The sequence below is a fragment of the Terrapene carolina genome, unplaced genomic scaffold, assembly GCF_002925995.2.
Source record: "Terrapene carolina triunguis isolate 2854851 unplaced genomic scaffold, T_m_triunguis-2.0 Scaffold42, whole genome shotgun sequence".
Lineage (NCBI taxonomy): Eukaryota > Metazoa > Chordata > Testudines > Emydidae > Terrapene > Terrapene triunguis.
Genome location: NW_020664393.1, coordinates 46,854,915 through 46,879,482, shown reverse-complemented (window position 1 = coordinate 46,879,482; position 24,568 = coordinate 46,854,915). Strand labels below are relative to the sequence as shown.

At 41.9% G+C, this 24,568-nt stretch overlaps 1 protein-coding gene across 1 annotated transcript in view; it reads left to right on the top strand.

Annotated features, from left to right (window-relative positions):
- The window catches only part of MYOM2 (myomesin 2), a 107,807-nt gene that overhangs the window by 14,334 nt on the left and 68,905 nt on the right, over window positions 1-24,568 (top strand). The window contains exons 6-13 of the mRNA XM_026656319.1: window positions 8,239-8,261; window positions 11,320-11,408; window positions 12,211-12,261; window positions 12,563-12,727; window positions 18,137-18,298; window positions 21,352-21,493; window positions 22,518-22,717; window positions 24,009-24,062. Of these exons, the coding sequence (XP_026512104.1) occupies window positions 8,239-8,261; window positions 11,320-11,408; window positions 12,211-12,261; window positions 12,563-12,727; window positions 18,137-18,298; window positions 21,352-21,493; window positions 22,518-22,717; window positions 24,009-24,062 (886 nt within the window). The remainder of the gene's footprint in view (window positions 1-8,238; window positions 8,262-11,319; window positions 11,409-12,210; window positions 12,262-12,562; window positions 12,728-18,136; window positions 18,299-21,351; window positions 21,494-22,517; window positions 22,718-24,008; window positions 24,063-24,568) is intronic.

The following is a 24,568-nucleotide window of genomic DNA, read 5'->3' as shown; positions in this document are numbered from 1 at the left end:
TGCCAATCTACCCTGGAGGAAAATTCCTTCCCGACCCCAAATATGGCAATCTTCTTTAATAGTCTATTCCATCATGGCAGCAACTCTTTGTTCAGAGCTTGAAGCTTAGAAAAGTTTAGCTAGTTGTGGCTAGAAAATTCAACGGATGGTATTTGGCTCTGTTAGCAGGTTGTCATGTTTTGCTTACCTTAGCTCTTCATTGTATTTGTTTTCCTGTGATTGGGGATGGGAGAGTCCAGTGGTTTCTTTAAAAGGTTTTAAGTTCTGAAAATATATTTTTATCTAATTTAAATTGTCTTCAAGACATAATGGTTTAAAAGTCTGGCATGAAAGAAAAACAAATGTCGTAACAAGTGTCAGCACTCCCAACCACCCCTCACTAAACCTCAGCTGGGACACAGAATTGCAATACTGTATTTCACATATAATAATGACTTGGTACAAGTTTAAAAAAACCCAAAAGCAACAATAGTGTGGACGGAACAATGGTGTCAAGACAGAAAAATAAGTGTCTAAATATTTTCATCTGTCCTTACTAATTTACCAAAAATATGACCTCAGGCTACATTCAAACAGTTTGAACATTTGTGTGTGATATTTGGCTGGCAAAATATTCACTCACTCATCCTGTCTCCAGCCATCAACCATAGTCCTGAGGTAGGCCAGGCAGACGTAGAGGAACAATAGTGCACCATTCCTTCTGCTTGAAGCAGGAAGCCCTGTCCCCAAACCTTTGGCTTCTGTAGAAAGGGATAGCTAATCCCTAACCTCCTTCTTTTGGCTCCAGTGGGTAGTGGAGAAATTTATTCCTGTCTAGGAGACTTCCGTAATAGTCACCGGTCTCTGCCCCACTTATCTTTATTCTTTACTCACTTCCCTGGATGAGGGAGGAGACTATTAGCCTCCTCCCCCAACTTCAGAATTCAGTTTGCTGGCCACTTCCCACACCCTTTAAGGGCCCAGATCATGGCTGACCCCTACCATCTGTCCTGGCCCTTTGGGTGCTAGAGAAGGCTGGTGAGAGATGCAGGCAGCCTGTCCAGCAGTGAGAATGGAAAAACTCTTCCATTGCTATTTGGGAGAGTGAGAGTGGTTGCTAGTGGGTGATGTTTGGGTGACTGAGTGCCAGTGGGTTGGCACCTAGGATGAGTGTGATTGTACCTGGGCGCCTTTGTTGGTGCCAGCAGGTGGCTGTGTGCAGGAATGTGGGTATGGTTGCTTGTGAGTAGCATGGGGGTGAGTGAATTAGTTTTTTGAGTGCCTTTTGTTGTGCCAGTGGATGGATGTCTAGGGCAGGGATCGGCAACCTTTGGCATACGGCCCACCAGGGTAAGCACCCTGGTGGGCTGGGCCAGTTTGTTTACCTGCCGCATCCGCAGGTTTGGCCGATCGCGGCTCCCACTGGCTGCGGTTCACCGTCCCAGGCCAATGGGGGCTGTGGGAAGCAGCGCGGGCCGAGGGTTGTGCTGGCCGCTGATTCCCGCAGCCCCCATTGGCCTGGAACGGCAAACCACAGCCAGTGGGAGCCGCAATTGGCCCAACCTGTGGATGCGGCATGTAAACAAACCGGCCCGGCCCACCAGGGTGCTCACCCTGGTGGGTCGCGTGCCAAAGGTTGCCGATCCCTGGTCTAGGGGAATATGGTGGATGTGTTGGTGCCTGGCCGGGATGGTGATTGTTCCCCTCCCCAAATATTTCCCCCCTCTCCTCCCTACCAGGCACCCGCACTCACCTAGACAGCCACCCACTCTCCCATATGCATCCATACCTACTCTCACTCACCCAGACACACCAATAGAGTCATCCATAGGCACCCAGAAAGGCTCCCACATGCACTCATACTCACCTCTGGTATTCCCTCTTGCCTAACCACCACCCACTGGAACCTACGCCCATACATACTCACCCAGGCACACCCACACTTATCCAAACAGCTAACCCCTGGCACCCATACACTCACTTCATCTTTCCTATTCTCTGCCAATACATTCTTTTCCAAGTGAAGCTTCCCAACTGCTCCCTGAATCATTCACCTTTTCCTTGTTTAACAGTTGTTTGCCAAAAAGATCCTGTCTAATTGGGGCAGCTTCATGACTGATTCTAACTCTGAGGCATACACTTTCTTGAACTAACATTTCTAAACTCCACTAAGCTACTTTATTACCACTTTCTTTGATGTGAAACTGGTTTGTGGACTGTATGAAAATGATAGAAATATGACATGCACAAGGCTCTTCTTGAATTGTGAGATGATCGTCAAAAATTGCAGCTGAGTTACGGACAAGCCATGGAAAATTGTGGAAAAGTAATAATGAACCTTGTTATTTGCAGTAATAAAGTCCATTATTACTTTTCTGCTATTTTCTGCTGTTGGCCACCCGAGGCTGAGAGTGCGGGCTCCTGCTGTTGGCTGCCCAGGGCTCTGATGTCAGCCCCACACTACTCCCATACCTCCCGCTGTCAAAATTCAGTGTAAGCCTAATATTGCAGAATACGCAATTTCTGCAATATCGCAAGTTAAGTAGAGCCTTAGACATGCAAGAAATAAAAGCTCACTTTGATATTACTAGCTATACTTTTTAATACAAAAAAAAAAAATCCTGCCTATTTCTTGTATTTGGAAGGAGAAAAAAGATGTGGTATAGTCCTTAAAATGGAAGATCCAACTATCTGAAATGTGCATAAATTTTTTTTGGATATAGAACAGCTAAGATTATTTACCTAGCCACTTCTGTACTCTTCTCAGCTGTCCATACCAAAGTGCTGAGCTACATGTCATCTGAGCTGTGGTCACTTAAAATGGCTTTGGAATTTCTTGGCTGTCTTCTTAGCACTTCTCCGAGGCTTATGTAGTGAACTTTTACTTATGATGCAAGTGTGACATTTATTCCTATGAATATACTGGGTGTTTCTTGTCCCCAAATGGAAAAATTCTTGAGATGCCAAAAACAGAGTATTACCTCATTTTAAAATTGTAACTGGAAACTTTCATTTCCCCATTTATCTCAGAGGACTCACAACCTGTACAGTAACCCAGATCACCTTCATAGCTCCGTCTCAGATTTTTAAGACATACTTTGGTCAATTTATCATGTCTTCTGGATTCACATGACACAACCCTTTTCATATACTGTTGATTTCTGGCTGCTTGGAGGGGTCTTATGCTAGGGTACCTGAGTTTAAGTTCTGTCTTGAGTAGTAAAGACAAATGGTATTGATGGTTGCATTGTAATTCTAACTTGTGCACTTCCCCAAATCCCATTTCACAATTCTCAGAAACATAGGAACTGCCATACTGCATCAGGCCACTGGTCCCTCTAGTCCAGTATCCTGTCTCTAACAGCAGCCAATACCAGATGTTTCAGAAGAAGGCACAATAAACCATTCAGGGGACCGCTATGGAATAGCCTACCCATAGGGGAAATTTCTTCTTAACCCTAACCAATTAGCAACTGGAGTATGCCTTGGAGCATACAGGTTTATATCCCTTCTATTTCTGTAACCTATCTAATGTAAGTGTGAATGTTCTCATTATCAGTATAAATGTTCTATTCTTGTGTTAATCAGATTTAGCTTCAATGATATCACATAGCAATGTGTTCCCATGGTCATTATGAAGTATTTTCATTTCACTCTTTAAAACTTCTGCTTTTTGATTTCATTGAATGTCCCCTTGTTCTTGCAATAGGAGAAATAGGATCATTTTCCTATACTAGTCATTATTTTTTTGTCTTTATTATGCCCACTAGATGGGCCTCCTTAGTTAAGACAGAAGGCCAATCTTTTCAATATTTCTTCATATGGGAGCCTTTCCTTGCCTCTGATTCTTTTTTTCCTGGCTCTGAACAGGCTCTGTTTCTGCTCTATTCATTTGAGCTAGGATGAACACAGTATTCCAGATGCAGATGTATCACTGATTTTATATAATGGCAGAATACATTTTCTGTATTATTTTTATCCCAGTCATAGAATCATAGAATCATAGAATATCAGGGTTGGGAGGGACCTCAAGAGGTCATCTAGTCCAATCCCCTGCTCAAAGCAGGACCAATTCCCAACTAAATCATCCCAGCCAGGGCTTTGTCAAGCCTGACCTTAAAAACCTCTAAGGAAGGAAAAAAACCCTCTAAGGAATGCTTATACATTCTTTTTTACTGCTGTTGCACCTTTACTTTTACTGATCAGGGGTTTTTGTTGTTGTCTACAATAACATTTAGATCTCTCCTCTCACTGTTTACAGTTAATTTAGACACAGCAATGTTTGTGACTAGGTCAAAAGATTTCTTCCAGCATGGATCACCTTGCTTTTGTCAAGACTGTATGACTGAATTGGAGCTCCTGAGGTTGTGGCTTGGGTGCAGGTGAGAGAGCAGTGTCTCTGTACCCTGTAATCCCACACCTCATCAGGGGAGTGGTTGGAGTATGAACTGCAGTACATTACCTCCTTGGGAGAAACAGGGAGCAGGGAAGGAAGTGTGGGTATGTCAACACTCTGGAGACTATACTGGCATAGCTATGCTGGCATGGCCCTATAGTGTAGATGCACTATACTGACAGAAGAGGTTTTACTGTTGCTGTAGGAACATTACCTCCCTGAATAAAGTTAGTTATGTTGATGAAACCCTGGGAGGCCATTACTTTAGCTGAGTGGGCATCTTGTTGGCATAACTATGTTGGGCAGGTGTGTAGCTTTTTCACACCCCTGGCTGATGCAGCTATTGTGCTATATAGCTTTCCTCTGTAGACCAGGCCTCAGATTTCCCAGGCTCCTTGTGGGGTGGTGCAGCTAGATACTGCCTCATACGCATGGTGTAGAGGTCAGGCTTTATCTAGCCTTTTGTTAGGTCCCTCGCTCCTGCATGACTAACTGCAGTCCTTGTTTAAGGACGGTCTAGAACTGCAATAGCAGAGGGCTTGAGAGAGCATCAGCAGATTTGTGTGGTGATGTGGGGAAGACTGCATACGGCTGTGTAAGCCCTGCTGCAGTAGGCCTAACCAGAGCTCCCAGTTTCCAACTTCTACAAGCATTGCTTTAAAAAATAAAACAGAACCCCCCCAAAATTGTGTAAGTGTCGTGCCTGTACAAATGTCACTGCACGGCAGGTGAGGTACTAGTACAGACTGAATGCTTTATGCTTTTCTAGATTTAATATTGAGAGGGACGAATGCCATCCCTTGTGCTGTAGCCAGGTTCTATGGGAAGAACAATCAGTGCGTAAGGATATGGGGTGTGACTGCACGGCCAAAAAGTCATGTTGAAAGGCAGGGTTCTGAACTGCAGAGCAGCAGGTGGCAGGCTGTTGCTCAGAGGAGGCTCTAGCTTCTATGGGACAGAATGCTTGAATAATAATCATGTCTAATTGTTAAATATCCCACTGCTTGAATACAAAGAATGGCACAGGCACAGAACTACAGGTGAGTTCCCACCCTAGAACATACAAGCTGAGCTGCAATAACTACAAACTATGGAATGAGGTAAAAGACAAAGTGACTGACCGAGGACCATGTTGTGGCTACTCCTGCAGTGGAAGAAGGACAGAAGGACCATGAAACTTCATGAGTTCAATTTGGTAGAGTTTCTGACAAAAATCTTCCTTCATACGGGAGACAGTTAGTGGAGGAGGCTATAAAGGGGACTGCGGCTATGACCCGCAAACACCATAGGGGCTGTTATGCATTCCAGCCACACCCCTTCTCACACCCTCCCCCAGCACAGCACGGACATGCCTCCTAAACTGGGAGCATGGATAAAGCTGTTGTACTTGCAGCACGGCAAAACTGAAACACAGTGCACTCCAACTATGGTCCCTCCAACCCTCAGCCACCCCTGCCATGCCACCTATCCTGGGAAGCAGGTGTCAAAATCTTACGCTGGGTCTGTGCTGACTGGAGAACCATCCGTTTCCCCAGCTTCATACTAGAGGAAGAGCTGATTAAAATAAAGTGTGTGTGGGGGGGGAGGCAGGGCCGGGAGTTGGGGGAAATTTTATGGGCCCTCCCATCCCCATTGTCCATCTTTTGAAAGTTAGCAAAACTTTGACCATCTGTACCAGAGGGTATCCTCTGGGAACATCTACACCCTTTTATGCCAGGGCAATGGAAAAGAGCCTCAGCATAGGAGAGACTCGGGACAACTGAATTCATACCAAAAGTGGGTGTCTTTAACCAAATGCATGGTTACTACAGCCTCCATTCTGTTTTTGACATGGGTTGAAATGAATGCCAATTCAGGCAAAAATGTTATTTCACTCTTCACTCCTGCGGTGCAATCTACGCTAGCCAGACGGATGAACATGTGCATTTTAAATGAACATTTTAAATGCCAGTGTAAAGGTCCCAGTGCAAATATTAACTCTCGAGAACATGATAAAGATTCAGGGCAGTTTTACTTTCACACAAACTATCATTATCTTGGGACAGACCTAATTCTGCCCTCCCATTTCATGCTATTGAAGGTAAATTGTACCCATTTCATCTGATCTTTGCAAAGTCTAGGAAACACATTCTTGACCAGAATATTAGGATAACTGATGAAGAAACCATTCCCCAGCCTCTGTAGACACCGAGAATCCACCTTAATTTTTACACAAGATCCCGTATACCTTGGACTATCATCACTTAGGAAATTTAGTTTTGTTCAGATGTCCAACCAGAATAGATGCATTCAATAAAACTGATAGTTTGCTCACTGATATTGAATCTTAGGGCCATATTCAAAGGTGAATCATCAGGAGCTGGTATAACTTGCACTTTTTTCTGGCCTCCCTCAAAGTACACGTTAAACCAACATGATGTGTAACTTACACCCACTGACCATCTTACACATCACCTTGATTGTGACCCCTGAATCTAAAGACGTTCAAAGGTCTGTTTGCATTGCATTCGGCTGTGTGATTGCAGCTTGAATTAGCTTTAATCTAGCTAGCTCAACTGAAAACAGCAGTGAAGACGCGGCAGTTTAGGCTTTGGCACAGGCTAGGGAATGCGTGTATGTATTGATATTCAATATCAGGGGCCGGCATGTACAGTCCATGCTTAAGTCCATGCCACTGTGTCTTCACTGCTAAAGTTTTAGCCATGCTAACTAGATTAAAGGTAGCACGGTTATGCCTACCTGAGTTGCAATCACACCTTCACTTGCAGTGTAGACGAATCCTAAACTGGTGTAACTCATATGAGGCAGAGCTAGATTAGAGAGACATAGCAGGAAATGGTCAATTGTCAAATTTCAAAGTAGTAGTCTCTAGCAAATGTGTATCTTCAGGTTATAAATTGCACAGAAGCCAGAGTGTCACAAACCACTCATATTTATATTAATATAAATATCTTTTGCATGTTTACATAAAACTGAAGAAACCTGTATGTACATATAAGATCAAATAGCTTTCCTCCATGGCGGGTATGTCTACACTTTGAACTGGAGGTGTAAATTCTGGCTCGAGGAGACTTACCCACTGTAGCTCTGATTGAGCGATCATGCTAAAAATAGAGCGTAGCTGTGGCAGGGTGAGCAGTAGGTGGGGCTAGTCACCTGAGGTACATCCCTACTGTCTTGGACAGGATCGTATTCAGGGCGGCTAGCCCCTTCCACTGCTTGTGCAGGCGTGGCTACACTGTAATTGTTGTGTGCTAGCTCAATCACAGCTCGCACGGGTATGTCTCCTCGAGCTGGGAGTTGCACCCCCAGCTCAAAGTATAGATTTACTCTGATCTAATGGGTTTCAGAGTGTTAGTCTGTATCAGCAAAAACAACGAGGAGTCCTTGTGGCACCTTAGAGACTAACAAATGTATTTGGGCATAAGCTTTCGTGGGCTAAAACCCATTTCATTAGATGCTAATGGAAATTTGTCAGCTTGAAATCTAGTCAGTTTCAAAAATAGAATGATTAGTAGAGCTATGTGAATAACCAGTTTTTTGGATTAGTGGCTGAACTGCTGAATAGGAAAAAACAAAACAAAAAACAGTTTAGATCTATCTAAAATAAACCGTGTTCAATTTTTCAGGCATAATGAAAAAGTTGAAAATTTTTGTTTTGGGGTCAAGCAAAACATTTCTTTGACCCTAAATGTTTATTTTCCAAGGTTGTTTACCTTTATAAAGTATATTTTAAAATAAAATTAAGTGAAATTCCAAAATAAATCATCTTTAAAAAAACAAAAAGTTGAAATGATTTGTCTCAGAAATCCTAAACGAACCAGTTTGACATTTCTTAATTTTTTTGTGTTTGACTGATGCAGTTTGCCAAAATTGACTTGAATTTGTGAGTTGTTTTGGCGGAACCAATGGAAAAAATGATTTGCACAATTTTTTTTGCCCAGCTCTAATTATTAGTAGTAAAAATACTTCACCCACCTAAATCCCCTACCAGCACTACTGATTTTAAATTATGCTACTTTTAAAAATGTTTTTCTGTCCTTATGTTTTGTGAAAGACTTTCACAAACAGGGGAAACTGACTACGGGCCAAATTCTTATCACTTATGCCAGAATAAGCCTATTGACTTCAATGGGGTTTCACATGTGTAACTGATAGCAGAATTTGAGACAGCATGTTTATATATTCGTTTGAAAAAATAATCAAACATCTCACTGTGCTTTCTTATTTCATGGAAACAATCCTGCATTTCTTGCATTCTGATTTGAGTCAAACAAAGGTTTGAGTGGAAAAGGAAGGCAGGATGGGGCCCTATATCAGTTTAAAAAAGACATTTCTACAGTTTCCTGACTACTTGCATGCCACCTGGTGGTAACTAAATAAATCATGGTTCTGAATTCTGTGTAATTTTGATAACTAGCAACGTTTGTTAACTGGTTACCAGTAATCAAATACATCATGCTAATGCAGCAGTTCTCAAACTGTGGGTTGGGACCCCAAAGTGGATTGGGACCCCAGGGCTGGCTTAGACTTGCTGGGCCTCGGGGTCAAAGCCCAAGCCCCACTGCCTAGGGCCGAAGCTCAAGGGCTTCAGCCCTTGGCAGTGGGCTCAGGTTATAGGCTTCAACTTTGCCCCCACCCCTGCTCAGAGCAGCAGGTCTCGGGCTTTGCCCCCCTCCACCCGGGGCAGTGGGGCTTGGTGGGTTCAGGCTTCAGTCCCCCCTCCTGAGGTCATGTAGTAATTTTTGTTGTCAGAAGGGGATCACGGTGCAATGAAGTTTGAGAACCTCTGCACTAATAGGTACGAAAGCAAATGCTGAGTAAAGATGCCTTGTCCACTATTTTTAAAGTGGTATTTGGTTAAAAGTTATCCTTTTGATATATTATCATTTGGTCCTCCAGTTATCAGTACTAAGTCAAGTAAAAATGTTAAATAATAATGAAAGCAAAGAAATCTAAGATTAAAGCTCTCAGTTCATTCTTTGCTTGTTTCATTGTACCAAGGCATTGTGGTGGTGGGTTGTGGAAAGAGTATGAATCCTATATCCCATGTATGTTTCAATACTTAGGCATTATTGGGTGGGCTAAGAAGAGAGTGGAAAACTTACTGCAGGTTTTCCTTGCATTTGACATTTTGCATCACGCTGTTAATGTTATTTTACATTATATTATATTTTCTTTCCGTGTTTTTTATAAAGCCTAAGTACAGAAATATCATATTAACAAGCTAAGAATTCATATCCAAAGTTTCATGAGATCAGCTACCATAGCAAAGGATCAGTTAAACTTTAGATAGATTTGTGAACAATTATTGGTTTATTCTTTGAGCGTGTTTTAAAAAAGCATCTATTGTGAGTTAAAATTTGCTTAATTTGTTTTCCCAGCATACAGTATTTCATAGTAACTCTACAGTGCTGTCGTGTTTAGGGCACTATCCTGGGCTTTTGTGGTAACACAAGCCAGTCTCAGGGTTTGTTATCGTGTCTTTGATAACTAATTGTAAAATATACTCTGTATTTTGCCACTTTGTTTTGTAAAATGCATGGCTGGAGATCTGCCTTTAGGGGGAGCCATGAGCCCTGGACATTTGTACTGATGTAATTCCATTGCTTGACCCATCATCTGGTCATGTTTACTCTCACCAAAAGGTAAATTTCTGAAAGTAAGCAGGATGGGTTGTTTCACTTTGTGGCATGTCACAGTCCAGAGTATATGACAAGGCTCAAAAGCAAGTGTGTGACATGCCTGCCACTTTAGCAACACCCATGCTGTATGCCACAAAGTCTGCAATCCTCTTGGGTATTTTGCATCAAACTTTTTTCAGTTTGTTTTGTTCTTTCATGCTTGGTGTCCATAATCTTGTAGCCATATTTTTATCCATTTCAACTGAGAGTTTCCAGGATGATACCAAATTATTCTTCTGAGATGAAAGTGAGTGCAGGCATGTGCAGTGTTGCTTCTTAAAAGTCATGGTCTCCAATAAATGGATAGAGCTTCCCTTAAATTGCACGAAGTCCTCAGATCACGAACATATACACGTGTCATGTATGTTTACGTAACATTTATTTTTACGCAACCAAAATACAAAGAGCTATTCTCTTTTCCCGTACTTTAAATCAGTGTAACTCCAGTGAAATTACATCTGTTTGACTCCGGTGTAAAAAGAATCAGGCCCATTGTCCTTGGATGTGGAAGTTTGCACTGGAATCTTAACACAAACAGATATGCAAACATGCCAGTTCCACATCAAAGAAGGCTGTGGAGAGTGAATTATTCCACCATTAGATCCTGTGCTGCTGCACTAATGATCCTTTAAAAAAATAAAAAGTTGATTGTTCCTTAATCAACTTCTTTTCTTAAATAAAAAAATATCAGGTCAAACCCATTTATCTACAGCAATATTAGGCCAGATTCCCTGGACTGCTCTGTTACCTGTGTGCTGCCTGAGTGGTGCAAAGGGAAAAGAAACTGCTTGCAATTCCCTGCTGGGGATAACTCTGTAGAAGGGGAATTCCAGCAGGGATAGTGTTTGCTACGCCTCTCTTCCCTCAATACCTGACACAGGGGGCTTGGAGGACAGGGGGCGGCGGGGGAGGATGTGAAGGATGTGTGTAAGAGAAGTGGGGAGAAAGAATGGTCAGAGAAGAGTGTGATGTACTCCAGCTATCCCCATCTGGGGGATGGTTCCCTGGAGAACATTGCTAGCTTGCTTATGATTCTACAGCCCCCTCAGGGCTCTAACCTGTGACAGGGCTGGGACTGCGGCAGACAATTAGGGAGTCATTACCACCTGGTTGCCCTCCCGCCCCAAATGAGTTTAGAAAAGAATCTGGTCCTCTTTGTTTTTGAGTGGAACCCTTTGATTTGTAGTGTAAACGATTATGATCTTTACTTATGAATGTTGTTTATATTAACAGTACTTTATTTTCCTCTTTCCCCCACAGAGCTAATTTTGATGATACTGCTACCTATACAGCAGTTGCAACAAATGTCCATGGGCAGGTGTCAACCAATGCTGCTGTGGTTGTGAGGAGTAAGTCCTATATAGCAATTAAACCTGGAATAAATATAATAAAAAAATCAGTCCTCATCCTCAAAGGAAACCTGCATAGCACCCTCAAAAGATGAGCCTGGGGACAAACATTCTTAACTCTGCTAGAAACTAAAAACCATGGACTTAATAGAGACACTGGTTTTATGGCTTGCTACAACAGTTTGTAAGGGCTGGTCCACACTGGGGCGGGGGATCGATCTAGGAAACGCAACTTCAGCTACGAGAATAGTGTAGCTGAAGTCGACGTTTCCTAGATCGAACTAAGTTTCCTTACTGTGGGTCCACGCGGCGCAGGCAAGCTCCCCCGTCGACAGCGCTTCCTCCTCTCGGCGAGCAGGAGTTCTGCAGTCGACGGGGGAGCGCTTCTGGGATCGATTTATTGCGTCCAGCTGAGACGCGATAAATGGATCCCAGAAGATCGATCTCTACCCGCCGAACTGGGCGGGTAGTGTGGACCTAGCCTAACACACACTGCTGTCTGCCAACCCTTGATTGTCCACATCATTTTAAGTGGCCTCCTACAGTATGTGTGGAACCCCTATGCTCAATAATCTGTTCCCCCTTGTATTGAGTTCAGACACTCTGGTTATTTTCTCCAGAACTGAAGAAAAGTGCTGTCTGAATCTTGAAAGCTTGTGCCTTCCACCAACAGAAGTTGGTCCAATAAAAGATATTACCTAACCTACCTTGTGTCTCTCATATCCTGGTACCAACACTGCTACAAATAAGAAATAAATATCATACTCGTTTGGGTTGGATCTTAACTGTCCTTATTTTACAGGGTTCAGAGGGGATGAAGAGCCATACCCTGGTGGGATATTACCCATCAATTGTAAGTATGCTTTCCTATTTGTGAGAAAATGTAGACACGTTATTCAATTTTATCATTGTCAGGAGCCCGAGGAATATTTTTTCAGCTCAAAATAATAAATATTGCCTCTGACTTTGCTTTCTAAATGTTAAGATGTCACAATGGAAGATGTCCATATGTTTTTAACTTCCCAGCTACAAGTATTGACCAGCACTATGTATCAGCTCTGGATTCCATCTATTGTTCTTATCTGGACAATAATCCTCTAGTGCCAAGTATCATGAACTAGTGCTCAATAGTCTCCTGGTTTCTCTGTGTGCAGTGCCCCTGCCATCAGAAGTTTGCTTCACCCATATTGATGTTCAGTTTTTGGAGAAGTTTGGTGTCACCTTTGGGATGGAAGGCGAAACAGTTACCCTCAAATGTGCTCTGCTGATCACTCCGGCTCTGACTAGGCTTCGACCTCGTGCTGAATGGTACAGAGATGGTAAGTAGATTTGCACATAATGTAGATAATGTACATGCCTCCATGTAACTGAGTTTTAATTGTTCAGGTGCAGATTCCTTCCCTCAAGTCTGTGTGTAGGCTTAGAATTCACCTTCCTAAGAGAAAAAAGATTGATTGTAACACAGTTCCCAATACATCTTTTTTACCTTCTGTGACTATCTCAGATAAGAGATATTTTCTTTCATAGTCCAACCCTGCTGGAGTGAGTGTTGTCCAAAATGACCATGTTTGAAGAGTAAGAAGAAGTATGTGCCAAAATAACTAGGTAAGGGACACAGAGAGTTATGGAGATGCTAACCGGGCAATTTGAAGGAGCCTGAACTTAGTGTCAACTGTCGAGACACAGATTCAACTGCTGAGGATTTGCATAGGTACAGTAGAACCTCAGAGTCACGAACACCTCAGGAATAGAGGTTGTTCATAACTCTCTGAAGAAAATGTTATGGTTGCTCTTTCAAAAGTTTACCACTGAACATTGACTTAATATAGCTTTCAAACTTTACTATGCAGAAGAAAAATGCTGCTTTTTACCATCTTAATTTAAATGAAACAAGAACAGAAACAGTTTCCTTACCTTGTCAAATCTTTTTTTAAACTTTCCCTTTATTTTTTTAGTAGTTTACATTTAGTACAGTAGTGTACTGTACAGTATTTACTTTTTTCTTTTTGTCTCTGCTGCCTGATTGCGTATTTCTGGTTCTAAATGAGGTGTGTGGTTGACCAGTCAGTTCGTAACTCTTGTGTTTGTAACTCTGAGATTCTACTGTACCTGTAGGCAGTGCCAACCACACATCATCCTACAGAGAAAGAGGCATCTATCATGTTAATTGTTTCAGAAGTGTGGAGATTTACAAAGGCCCTAATAAGCCCCCCTCTCCCAGAATATCATTGGTCTCTTCATGGTTGTTGGGTGGCTGTCATAGTTAATTTGACTTCTTCATGCTAAACTCTTGACACACAGGTGGACACAGAAAAAAGGCTCTCATCCATCCAAACAAATGTTATAAGCAAACAACTAAATATACGTGTGAAATAATAATTCCATTTCTCCTACAAGCTAGGAAGGAAGAGACACAGAATGATTTTGTTGTTATTTCTATTTTTAAACACTTGGGAGGTGATCACATACTGTAGTGATGGAGTCATGTAAGTACATAGATAGAAGGAACCTGGTTATTGGAGAAGGACATTTGTGGAGCAACAGCCCCATGTGCTCAGAGAAACATAACCACAAAGGCATTCAAATGTTTTTTAGCCACTTCAGTAGCCAAGACTTCCCATTGTGCAGTCCAGGCTGAAATTCTTTGGGTGGCTGTGTGTTAGAATCCTGCATGAACACTCTTTAATTTATACCTATTGGTGTAATTTTAGGGATTTTTTGGGACGGGGGAGGAAGGCAAGGATATTTATTTTTAAATAAATCATTCATAAAACATAAAAGTAACTAATACAAATATGTTAATTGGCTGTTAGGAGGGATCACTAGAGATTTCTCTCACCAACGTACCCAGATATTCTCGGGCAAGACTCTGAAGAGGACAGCCTGGATGTAGTGAGAATATGGATCAGTTGTCACGATCACTTGGGGCAGCCTCTCTCTGAAGTGCCCACATTTTGGAGGAAGGATTCCCACACAACTGTTGCTGGAATTGTGCCCCTGCCAGTCTGATGGAAATACTCACCATCACCAAGGTGTATGTGTGAAAGTGACAAACAACAACGGGGCAAACAAGATAGATAGGAAAAATACAAGACTATTTGTTTACATAAAGCAGGAGTGGGTTTTGGCTGGAGATGCCTGATCCTTTGGGGCAGGGACTGCCTTTTTGTTCTGGGTTTGTCAATTCTTAGCACATGGGGTCCTGTTCCAAGACTGGAGCTCCTCAGTGCTACCACAATACAAATAATAAAAAATAACTACAATTTTATTCACTGTGGGCCAAAACTTGATGCCTGTATTCTGGGTGCTGAACCTGCTCCCACCAAAGCCTTTTTGTTACTGTCAGAACTGGGAGCTTGTTTCAGCCATCAGTTTGTACATTGTTGTTAGTCAGGCAAAACTCTGACTAGGCCCAATCCAGAAAGGTGCTGAGCATCTGAAATTTATATCAGCTGCCACTGAAGCTAATTGGAATTGCAGGTATCCAACAGATGTCCAATGGTACTCAATTTTTAGTTCAGTGGGAATTTTCCTTGAATTATGAAAACTGGAAAAGGACTTCAAGATTTGGGCCTGTAGGTTTAGTCCCTTAATTCTCATTAAAATATGTGAAGATTTGTACAGTTGGTGTAACTTCCTCAAGCACTGAGATAAGAATATCCTCATTGAGGTGAAGATTGGGGGTGAAATCCTGGCCCCACTGAAGTCAGTGAGTGTCTTGCCATTGACTTGAATGAGGCTAGGATTTCAGTCCAATATCCAAATGATTTAATGAAAAATAAAACAGTATTGTTCTATTGAACACTAGTGGTAAAAACTGACCTCCGTTGCGCACATGCGTATCACACTGACATCATGGGGAAGCTTATGTGGCAGAGATTCTCCCTAAGAATAGCAGGGATTAATGTGATTATTATGTTATTGCAGTGAACACCTGCTATATACTTCAAATCACGGCAGTGACAATTTTAGGCCAGGAGACCCACTGCATAAATTTTGGGGGTCTAGAAGGTTAATAATAGAACTAACATGATGACTATCTTTTAAAGTGCTCTGGTTTTAGAGGGACGCTGGCCTGGAACTGAAATCTTGGACTAACATCTATTATTTCAGACAAGTTATATTTAATTCTGGGTTGGTATTAAAATAATTTCTATTTTTCTTAAATTTTATTTTATTATGCAAATGATAGACAACTAAAGACCTGAGATGGTTCTCTGTGGTTTATTTATATTAATTATACGCAAGAGAATTTTGTGTTTATTCAAAATTAATAAACTTCAGAGCAGTTGTTGGTCACTAAACTCTAGGAGATATGTAAATCTATTGAATCAAATCCTCTGAAATGGTTTCAAGTCTCTGACTCTATAAGTAGTACGTTTAAAATTCCTACCTTAATTTAAACCAGTTTAAGATGCTAAAGAACCTGTACTGAAATTATTATTGAAGATTGTACATCTAAATCCAGTTTGGATATGATTTTGGCTGGTTGCAGATTTTTTTTTTAATTCTAAAGTAATAAATAAATTATAAAGATGTAGGGTCAGATTCTTCACTCATTTATACAGGTATCTGAAGGACTCCATGGAGGTCCAAGGAGTTGCATTAGATTTACATAAAGTGAGAGTGCAGAATTTGGCTGATATTTTAACAGAACATAATATGTAACATGGGAAATTAATGTGAGGGAAAACCCCCAAACACAGTAATTTCTATCAGTGCATATGTGATTTCAACAGAAACAAGCTGCAACTTTTAGGGAACGTTTGGCCTAACTAACACATGGCAGAGCTCTGAGTTTTCAGGGCATCTTGAGTGAGTCAAGATCCCTGGCACTTCCAGACTCATTCTCTAACAGATTCTGGAGGAATTGATAGCATATAGTACATCGAGAAAGAGGCATATTCTAGTAGTTTGAGTTCAGAACGGAGAGCCTGGAACTCAGATATTATGGTCATAGCAGACCACATAACTGCCTTGACAGACAGAACTCCTGAGTCCTATTCTAGGCTCCAAAGCTGACTCCCTCTCTGGCCTTGCTTGGGAAGTCACTGAAGCCCCTACATTTTCAAACTTGAGTGCCTAAAGGAAGGAACCCATGTCCACATTCAGGCACCTAAGTAAGTGGCCTGATTTTCACAGGAGCTGAGCACTCAGGCTTGTATTTCATTGTGATCACTTTGTTCCAAGTTTTTCATAAATTGGAAAAAAATTAAAAAGAAAATGCAAAAGTTTTAGCTGCAGGGGGTTTTCAGCTTTCACCCCAAACTGTTCACACAGCTCTATACAATGCAGTGAGCACAAACTGTGCAAAATGCAATAGAAAGGAGGAAATGTAGGAATGCCATGATTAAGAGCTGGAAAGAGGTCTCACTGAAATTACCTTGTACAAATCCTGAAATATTTCCTTAAGAATCAGGCTTGGAGGAAATGCCTAGGTAATAACGTATTGCTTCAATTTATGTAGGCTGATGGCCAGATATTCATTACCCGGTCCTTTACTGTCAGCTTTATCACTTGAAGACGTGGCACATTTTTTTCCACCCCCTGTGCAGCTCTGTGTTCAGTATATATATTCATTGGCTACAATAATTTGTCTGCAACCTTTTGAATATCTACTCCAAAGTGTATTTGAGCAACAGGGCAATAATCAAGCATAGCGCTGTGGCTTAACTTTGAACGTAATGCTGCTGCATTGATTATAATAGAACTCAATGGGTTAAAAATCAAAAGTTCTCCTATCAGTGATTAAAAGAAAAGGAGACTGAGGGACTTCCTTGGCCATCATAAAATATTCTGCTCATTTCATTGCTCCCATCTCACTAGTCAATCAGACTAATTTATACTAATCGTGGGGCGCCACCTCTGACCTCTGAGAAATTCAGATTTAATTGGATTCGTTGCTCAGCAGGCATGCCTGGAGGGTTTCAGAGTCAGTGTATCTTTACAGCAAGGCTTCAGATTAAACTGAAATCTGGTCTTTAAAGTTAAAGAAAGAAATTTGACTAATCTGACATTTGACCTGAATAGGTAGAAAAGTGTATTTAAAAGCGTAAACCAGGGGCAGGCAACCTATGGCACACATGCAGCTGATTTTCAGTGGCACTCACACTGCCTGGGTCCTGGCCACCAGTCTGGGGGGCTCTGCATTTTAATTTAATTTTAAATGAAGCTTCTTAAACATTTTAAAAACCTTATTTACTTTACATACAACAATAGTTTAGTTATATATTATAGACTTATAGAAAGAGACCTTCTAAAAACATTAAAATGTATTACTGGCACGCAAAACCTTAAATTAGAGTGAATAAATAAAGACTCGGCACACCACTTCTGAAAGGTTGCCGACCCCTGGCATAAACATTACACACTGCTGTCGTTACTGTGTACTTTAGATTTTCAGCATTGTTTCAAAACGGGGTTTAAAATATTTTCTTGTCAGTGTATTAAAAATGATGGTGAAGGGAAATCATTTCCTTTGCTGTAGTAGGTACAGCACAGAATAGCTAAATTGTACACTCCTCTTCCCATACTCATTGGTCAAATGAGTTTGCAGGGGCACAGCTTTGTTCTTGTAGATAAATATTTTCATAGCATACAAACACTACCATGTTGAGTAAAGCTGGCATAAACGGCAGTCTGTGCCACTGATTAACACAGAAGTGATCTTGGATGAAGATTGCTATTGCTAATTCAGTGACACATGCTTGATCACAATTCTCTTCCAGATGTGCTAATAAAAGACTCCAAGTGGACGAAAATGTACTTTGGAGAAGGCCAGGCAGCACTGTCTTTCACGCATCTGAACAAGGATGATGAAGGCTTATACACCCTGCGCATAATCACAAAAGGAGGGGTGACCGAGTACAGTGCATTCATGTTTGTCAGAGGTATGCTTTTCATTCTTTGTTGGGAGAAGACTTAGCAAATGCAATTAGGAAAAGTCATTTAATTTAGCACCATAGTATAATAAAGGAAGCCCAAAAGAAATCCAAAGCATGGCATTATATAGATGGGGAATTTATCCACTGGTCTGTGTCAGGGACAATATAGTCACACTGCACCAGGAGGAGCTCAAGTTGTGATTGTGCTTCTGAAACTATGATCCTTTCTAGAGACCCCAGGAGTCCATCCTTAATGATGGTGTAGCCTACTCCTTTCTTCACAGATGGCCAGCTTCTCTGACTGGTGCTCTACAGCGTAACAGGGCGCTGTCTGCTCCTGCCTCCGAGCACCACAGGAACTTGCTCAGACTCCATGGTTGTGTACCCACACCATGCCATTTCTTTACATTTCCTCCACCAACACCTTTACAGTCCCATGCAGCAATGCTATTTACAGCGTCCTCCATGCTTTTGGGACTTTCGGGACTCCAGAGGAACAGAGGTCTCCCTTTTATGAGGTCTCTGCCTCAGTTAGGCCTGATCCTCTCTCCCTCTTCCTTCCTTCCTATGCCTTTCTTATCAGTCTCCAGCTGATGGGCTAATTGGCTCTTTAGCTCACCCACCCCTCACACCTGATTAGATAATTAACTTCAATTGCATCAGTCTGCCTTCTCTGGGGGAACTAACTGGTGTAGAATGATCAGCGTGTAGGCTCACTGGTTAACTCCCTACACTCTGTCACATAGAGCCTTGAACGTGCTTGCACCCAACCCCTCCCCTTTGTGCTGGCTTTTGCTACTGGGCTCACTAGGTGGGAGCAGGCCATTTACATTCTCAAGTTCAGGGACTGTGGTTATGCCTGACCCTTGCACAGAGGGTCATTAGGAGGGGGAAGAAAGATTCCATGTACCCTCCCTTTCAGTGTACCAGAGCCAATCACAGCCTAGTACTTTAACACTTGGGGAAGAGAGGGAAAAAGTTGGCTTGCCAAAGGACTGTGTTTTTCACAAGAGACATAGATGAAAAGGAGAGGAATACATTAAAATAGAATACAGGTCAGAGTTTACCCTCACATTTGCATTCACAACTCCCACTGATTCAGCCTGAGCTCCCACATGCATCTGTGGGCAGAGCATGGCTCTACATTTCTTTTGTTTTTAAAAATGAGTATGTTTCTGTCTGTGCAGTTCTTTAATTCTGATCCTCAGCAATTGTAAATTGGTGCAGCTCCACCGAAGTCAAGGGAGCTATACGGATATACTCCCACTGAGGATCTGGCCTGTTCTTTTTACAAGTGTAGCAGCATGTGCATGTGGTCTTCCTCACAAAGATTTCGTCCAGACAGTTCCATTTGTGTGGGTGGGTGGATACGGGTGGTGGCCGGGTGTCCATTATTTCCTGTGCGGCTAGCGCACAAACTGCATTAGCTCTATGGCTACACTGCATTTTAACATCCCCCCACCCCCACCGCCACGGCAGCGAGTCTCAGAGCCTGACTCTACAGACTCAGGGTCTCACTACAGCACTAAAAACAGCTGTGTAGACATTCGGGCTCAGACTCTGAGGCCAAGGAATGGGTGTGTTTTAGAGACCAAGCTCCAGCCTGTGCCTGAATATTCACAGAGGTGTTTTTAATGCTATAGCATGACCCATGTGAGCCTGAGTCTGTAGACCCAGTCTCTGAGACTCGCCCCCCCCTGGGTTTTAAAATGTAGTATAGATGAATCATCTGTTCCTGTCAGCCACACTCCCTGCTCTCACTGGAGCCAGGCTACTAGGGCTTTCTTGTTTCTAGTCCACTCCCTTGGAAGGAGAATCCCACTTCAAAGGGGGAAAGGTCATGGAAAACATATTAACTTCCTTGGGGAATCTCCATTGTGCAAGTAGGTGAATAATAAGCATATCCTTTCCACACCTACACTTTGACCCCTTCCCACTCACAGGTCACAGATTTGTGGAGAGCCCTCCATGAGATCCATACCAAGGGGAGACAAACTTCCAAGCTGGTACCTGACCTCTCTTTTCATGTGGGCTGGTGATCTGAAGGTAGAGGGTAACCTCTGTGTATATAACATAAGGGTTCAATGAGGCCCATAGTTATGAAATTTCAAAGGGTGGGATCATACTGGGGCCTGGGTCTGGTATCTACCTCTCAACACCATTGTCATTGCAATAGGGTGGCAAGTTGTGGACAGAGATAAAGGACTTCTCTGAGTCACCCTAAACTCAGGTGCTAGAATCCTGCATAAAGATATAGCATAAATACTTCAGCAGGTGGATGTTTCTTGAGGTGCAGTATGTCTCTGAGAATATGCAGAGAAAGCCTTAGGAACAGTCAAGACTTGGGAAGAAGCTTCGATTGAGGTTTCTGTTGAGTAGTTGTTGTTTCTGTCAACAATAGAGACAAAGCCAGGAAAGAGGAAGTTTGGAATTTATCCAATATGTGTATATGCCTTTCCTAGCAGGGTGAAAACTCCACCTGTTAACAGGCTTCATTAGGAATTGTGGGCACTCAACACTTCTTAGGATCAGGCCACATATAGGTGTCTCAACTAAGAAACATTAATTACTCATCTGTGTCTGTATCTCAAGCTTTGAATTAGGAAGTAACCTTAGAAATGTAGCAAACACTCACACACCAAGTAGCCTTAGGAAATGTCTTTTTCCTGACCACGTGATCTTCAGTGAGTGCCTCTCTCTGACCAAGGAGTGACTGAAATCCATCTTTCTGAGGGGTGAGATTTTCAGAAGCACAAAGGGAAGTTAGTTGTTCAACTTCTATTGAAAGTCAGTGAGAATTTGGTGCCTAATTTCTACCCTCCAAAATTTGCACCCAGGTTTCTAAACCTATAGATAGACCCCACTGGGCTTGCTTCACCACTGTATTACTCCAGTGTAACCTCATGGAAATCACTGGAGTCTCACTGGCATAAAACAGGAGTAGTAGATGGATTGGGCAATCTGTGTAATTCATCTTTGTTGTGCTATAGCAACGGAGTCTCTCTCCAAACCTGAGGAGTATTGTAGTCAACTCTGATTTGATTTTTTTTCTGATCTAGATGCTGACGCATTAATTGCTGGGGCACCCGGGGCACCAATGGATGTTAAATGCTATGATGCTAACAGAGATTATGTCATTGTAACCTGGAAACCACCAAATACAGCCAGTGAGAGTCCAGTCATAGGATATTTTGTTGACAGGTGTGTGTGCGTGTACATTTGTGGATTTGTTTTTTTGTGTATCAAACTATGTACTGAAAAAAATCACTATTTTTATGCCCTGCACCCCAATACTGAGTCTATTTGGGGCCACTATAGTTTCTGGAACAAGTTAGGGCTGTTCTAATTTGCACCCTGCTGGAGCAGCCTTCAAGGAGTTGTTCCAGTTGCTGGGGAGCATTGAGTGAAGCAGTGCTCCAGCCATGCCCCCTTCTCCTTCATGTTATCTTAAACTGGTGCTTGTGTACTCCAGACAGTAATTCATCCAAACCAGGGGACTACTCAACTGGAAGTTTAAGCCAACGCGATAGCCCTTTTGCTCCTGAAATCTGCTCTAAATTATGTTGGAGGTCATGCACAGGACAGGCAGGTCAGGATTAGGGGAATCCAAGGCCACCTTTGCACTCCTCCTGACCTGCAATGAGTGCTCCTCAGCTGTAGTCAAAGCCCAGTATCTCATCCTTCATATTTAAAATGAGCAATGTACTATACACACAAATACTACTGCTATAATTTCAGTATATATAGTATTCTATATTAAAAATAACGATTTACCCACTGTTGCTACATTGTTGTATCTGATACACTGTAGTTATGTCCTATCTCCCAGACTTCTGGGAACCGTAGGTAAAAGTTGATTTTAAAATGGCATTCACTAGGGTGAAATTCACCACTCTGTTGAGGGCTCTACAATGTCTATGGATCATTTAAGTTCCATTTAAACACTCAAAAAAAGGCTTTACATGGTGCATAGACCATGGGTGAATTTCACCCATTATGTGTATAATCTAGTGTACTTTTCCTTTTGATATAACACAACTAATTTTCTCTCAGTAATAAAGTATTATGGGCCATATACCCAGCTGGCATCAATTGGGGTTGCTCCATGGAAGACAATGGAGCTACACCGATTTAAATCAGCTGTGGATCTGATTAATAGGCACAATACTAATTGCACATGCTCATTTTGGCACCCTGATAAATGATCTCCTTTTCTTACTCCTAGATGTGAAGTGGGTACTGAAAACTGGGTCCAGTGCAATGATGCTCCACTAAAAATCTGCAAATACCCTGTAACTGGACTGTTTGAGGGACGGTCTTACATATTCCGTGTGAGAGCAGTGAACAAGTCGGGTATTAGCAGGCCGTCTAGAGTTTCTGAAGCAGTTGCAGCTCTTGATCCTGTTGACCTAGACAGATTACAAAGTAGGTAATGCAACAACTAAAAAGCTGTTCCACATTTACACTGTAATTTTTGAAAGAAACGTTTTATTTTCTGGTTTATTTGGTGGGTAACCAAATGGGCAGTGCCAACCTCTTCATTTTGGATCTGCTTTTCAGCTTCCATTCTTTTCCAGAGCTCCTCCACTTGCTAATTATAATGAAGGCACTCCCACTGTGACAGCAAGGTCCACACTGGCAACTTGCCAAGAGCCCAAGGGTGCCAATTCATTTACATATAGTTGCACTATTTTTAAATGTAAAAGAAATCCTTAAAGCCGTAACGAGTAACATTTTCAAAAGCACATAAAGGCCAGATTTTGAAAGGTATTTAGATATTGTTCTGCTTTGTGTTGCAACACATAAGGGCCAGGTTTTGGAAGGTATTTAAGTGCCTAAATAGCTTTCAAAATCTGGCCCTATGTCTCATTTTCAAAGGTGCTGTGATGCTGAGTGGAGCAATGCCTAAATACCTTTAAAAATCAGGACCAAAGTCACTTTTGAAAATATTACTCTATATGTCTGTGTTAGCTGAATGGAATTTGCTTGTCATTTGATTTCACTAGCAGTAAAATCCTACGGTCTATCCTCTATTTTTTCACATCCAGTTGTTACAGGCAGAGGCCAGCCATTGACTGCATATTGCTCTTCTATCACACGCTGGGCACTCCTGATATTCTGGTCTGTAAGGGAACACTATCAGTGCTGCTCAAGTTATAGGCCATGGTACCTGCTGGAGAGCAGTTAGATTAACATTCACTTTGAATGAAATTTAACACTGTGCAAAGGGTCAGCACAATGGCTATGGATTTGTGGTTCCCTACTTAAGCTCTGTTTTGTGCTGGCCTTCTGTCCAGGGGTGAATTTCACCCTCTATGAAGACCAAAAGTTCACTTGTTCCTTGTAACATGTTGTCCTCAGTTAGCTTACTCACACACATTCATGTCCAGTCCTCAAAAGTCCAGTTGATAACACACATTGCCACTGTGCCACAGCACCGTTTCCATCAATTAAGAATATGATTCTTGGTTTTCAGTTAATCTTTAAATGGTCTCTTATTGTTTGTGAGTGAGTACTAGTCAGTGTGAGTAAAGGTGGCAGAATCAGTGTGTAACAATGAATGAGAATCCATATGTACAAAGCTGTAATACCAGAGTTGACATAGCAGACACTACACAAAAGTGTTTATCAGCACTGATAAAAGATAGTCTTCAAAATCTGTAAATACACTTTATTGCACAGAGAACTAACTGTAAATGAATGTTTTGGTCTACAGCTGTTCATCTGGATGGAGGCAGAGAAATTGTAATATATCAGGATGACCTTGAAGGTATGTAGCGCTACCATGATTTCATTTCATCTGTTTATATCCAAGGAATTTAAGATTATAATTAGAAACATGAGATCTTGAAAAAAAAAATCCACCTAGTGAGCCAACTCTTAATAAAATTAAATACATGCAGATATTCCGGTTTGCAAGCCTAAGATAACATCAACACAGGCAAAAGTCTGAGGGGTGGGATAGATTCATGCTTTTGATTGTGCCATTTTCATTATGCATTTCTCCTTTCTTTCAGTAGTCACAATCTGAGATTAAACAGCTGAATCTTGTGTTTGATTATTGCCAATTTATTTCTCATCCCTATCTATGAGCCTAGTGTGGCTTTTTGGTCAAAATTTGAAGCTCTGGTAAACATTGTGTTTGCCATTTTTAATGGAAGTACATTAAATCCATCTTTATTCAAAGATATACTTTTCCTGAGAAGTGCTAAGTGTTTGCCACAGCCAGTGATGCCTGTAAGAGTTAGAGATTCTCAGTAATTCTCAGGATGAGGT